This window comes from Mizuhopecten yessoensis, unplaced genomic scaffold (genome assembly GCF_002113885.1).
Source record: "Mizuhopecten yessoensis strain PY_sf001 unplaced genomic scaffold, ASM211388v2 scaffold3805, whole genome shotgun sequence".
Lineage (NCBI taxonomy): Eukaryota > Metazoa > Mollusca > Bivalvia > Pectinida > Pectinidae > Mizuhopecten > Mizuhopecten yessoensis.
In genome coordinates this window covers 74,818-78,413 of record NW_018405228.1, presented here as the reverse complement: position 1 = coordinate 78,413, position 3,596 = coordinate 74,818, and the positions used below count along the sequence as shown (strand labels likewise).

The following is a 3,596-nucleotide window of genomic DNA, read 5'->3' as shown; positions in this document are numbered from 1 at the left end:
TGTTCCATGTAAAGAATACATTGAACGTCTGCGTTAATTCTTACACTTAATTTCACGTAATCCAACACGAGCACGGTAGACAGTAAAAAATATACGAGTTACCTCCCTTAACGTAACACGTAAAGGTACACGCCAAGACGGTATGTTTTCAAAAAAAGAACTCAGTGTAGGGGAAGTTTCCGTATACAGGAAAAAACACAGTACAAGTTGTCAGGGAATTTTAATCCCATAACCTAAAAGTATTAGTAACATAACTTATTTACTATGTTTAATCGAAACAGATTAAAGTTATAGCATTGACATAGAGTGGCCTTATCGTTACATCCTACGACCCCATTGCTCTTTATAGTGTCACCTATAAACACCACTAGAATTAAAATCAATTTCTTTTAAAGATCAATGATATAACATTTATTTACGTGTTTTCAAAGTACGTTTTTAAATTAATGACAAACTTTGTTATATCCAATTCCCTGTGTCACTTAAGTAAGGATCCCCGTACCACTGCCAAAAACTGTACATGTAATGACTATAGGTTTGATAAATCATTTCTGGAAAAAAAACTTACCTTGCGGGACTATCATAAGAAAAAACCCAAGATGAAATAATCAAAATATATTCAACAGCAGTGTTCTGAGTGTAACACTTAAGAGAGTGCTAGACCAGGATTCGAACCCTAGACTTGTGTGCTACAGTTATATCGAAACGGAACCTGAGTGTAGGGGTGGTTTCCGTATACAGAAAAAAACCCACACAGGACAGTGGGATAGGGATTCTTAATACGATAGCAAGATAGATAATGCTTATCTATTTACGATTTCTAAACAAAAATATCCAATAACTGATTTCACTTGAATTGATCGAGACTACCTTATCATCCCTTCTTTCCATAGTCCGAAAGAACTGACTACATATATCTTTTTCAATTTTTCTTCGTGAAACGGAGATAGATGAGGCTGAAATATCAATTAAGTTAATTATACATTAAGTTGATAGTCATTTATTTCGGACTAACCCTTCTGTAACAGCAACGATATAACATATACCATAATGTTTATTGGCATAGAACAACAGGTAATGAATATTCATTCTGCTAGACCGTAATAATGCATGGATTATTTATCTGTTTAAATCTTATTTTTGTTTTGATGTACTGTCAAAAGGCCCTATACATGTACATATTCAACACGTCTGTGGAGCAATCAGTTCGTACAACAGAGGTTTCCGACACAGTTTCTTTGGGTATATATTTTCTCAATGCTAGTCTTACGTCGACACGTGAACGGCGGGTTATTGCAGAACAGGTTTCAGGACGCTAGGTGGAATGGTTTAAGGCAGCTGGCTAAGGTGTATCAACACCTGTCAAACGTCTTACAGCAGCCGTCACATGTCTTACAGCAGCCGTCACATGTCTTACAGCAGCCGTCACATGTCTTACAACAGCCGTCACAGCGGGTCTTACAGCAGTCGTCACATGTCTTACAGCAGCTGAAGCAAATCTAACACCGGTTGATTCAAGTCATAGCAGACGACACAAGTCTTAAAGAATATGATGCAAATCTTACACCAGTTTGCATCAGCTACCGTATCTTACAGCAGCTGACACATACCTTACAGCATATCTATTCCAATCGGAAATCTAACAAGTCGAAATCCGAAAATGATATATATAAAATTAAAACAAAAATAGACCTCCCATAAAGTATTTTCAAAACGGCAACACTCAGGACTGCACGTCCCGGCATGCAGCGCTAATCTGTGGCGGATCAGGACGATCGACGAAATAATCGATATATTGATCAGCGCCATTTAAACAATGATTCAATGCAATCACTGCCATTAGCGTATTATCTTGACATTTAAATCCAATGCTAATGTCAGCAGACGTAATCGGACACTTTACACCTATTGGCTAAAGTCATTTCAACTTCAACGCGATCATTGTCTCTGATGCATGACATGCTTAACTTCAAAACGAGGTAAAAATGACGTGTTATTACGATCACGATGGGCGATACTTATTAACTATTGCTGGGGTGTATACGGATATGAAACAACCCAAACCAGTGCATTATTAACCAATGCTACATGCGATGTCGTGCTTTCTTCACAGTCGTTGAGAATTCCTCATGACTAGATACATACATGATAACTTTTACCCTATCAAAGATACTAAAGGCATTGATTTAACGATACCAGGTATCAATTTATTACTTATTTTTTTACGGCCAGATCAACGCACGCTACCTATTGAACACACTTACAAATGTATATCTAATTGAGATAATGAAAACATCAAAACAAATTTAACAAATATAATCAGATGAACACCCAGGAATCGGTAAAAAACCAAAAGCTGCATCTCAAAAATGTCACCTAATTAAAATATGCAAAATTCTAAAAATAGCACATCCTACATTTCTTTTCTGGAGCACTCATACAGATTTGAGATATTAAACACACCCATAATCGTTTACCTTGTTGTAGTTGTCTATGACTTTCCCTGAACTTTATTTTAGAAGTAAGCTAACACAACACTTAGGTCGACAGACCCATTATTGTGGCACCCACACACCGAACAAGAAATGTGACCTCTAAAATCGGATCTGCTGCCATCAAGTTGGAACTCTATTGCATACAAGTCCTTTTAAATGGCTCTAAAAATAACCATTGTTAAAAAGTCTGTTTGTTTATTCACCGAACTGTGTAGACACTTACCCCAAGTAAGAAAAGAGGTTTAAAATCTGACAAAAAACCGGCCAATATACCTATGTTCGTACAGGTATCGCGCAGGTGCGACACAGGTAGACGATTTACCTGCACTTCAACGTTATGATAAAGTGTATTACTTGAAGAGAAATCATATAAAAAATATCACAGAAGATATCAAAATGTCGATTCCAAAGCTAGGAGCTGTCACTTTGTAAGTATATTTAACGAATATGTTATAAATGAAATATATCTGTATTTTATTGTACGGAAGTATCTGAATGTACAAACAGGTATGTGTATGTATAATCAACAGGTAGACGTGTTTACGACAAGTTGTTAAACCACACAATGGAGAATCATACTGGTGTATACAGTATTTATCTCAACCTTTCAGTTTGTGCTCACATATCGGAAATAAATATAAAGTATATATAAACGGGAACGTCCTTTTTCATGAAATAGATATTACATTAATGAGGATTCGAATTCTGTAGTATATCTTATACTGCGCACTGACTCGCACTTACTTGACAGTTTAGGTAATTATGTAACCCCATGCATGCTTCATACTTACACCAGTAGTAGATACAGGATTTCCCAAAGTATATGGGAGCGGGAGGTTGAGGGTTTGGGAGACGGAGGGGGAGAGGTCTCGAGGGTTTGGGAGGCGGAGGGGGAGAGGTCGAGGGTTTGGTTGGGAAACGGAGGGGGAGCGGAAGGGGGAGAGGTCGAGGGTTTGGTTAGGAAACGGAGGGAGAGGGGAGAGGGAGAGGGAGAGGTCGAGGGTTTGGTTGGGAAACGGAGGAGGAGGGGAGGGGGAAAGGTCGAGGGTTTGGTTGGGAAACGGAGGGGGAGGGGAGGGGGAAAGGTCGAGGGTTTGGTTG

At 38.4% G+C, this 3,596-nt stretch overlaps 1 protein-coding gene across 1 annotated transcript in view; it reads left to right on the top strand.

Moving 5' to 3' along the window:
* Window positions 1-2,801: 2,801 nt before the first annotated feature.
* The window catches only part of LOC110448040 (innexin unc-9-like), a 4,847-nt gene continuing 4,052 nt past the window's right edge, over window positions 2,802-3,596 (top strand). The window contains exon 1 of the mRNA XM_021494071.1: window positions 2,802-2,923. Within this exon, the coding sequence (XP_021349746.1) occupies window positions 2,892-2,923 (32 nt within the window). The 5' untranslated portion in view covers window positions 2,802-2,891. The remainder of the gene's footprint in view (window positions 2,924-3,596) is intronic.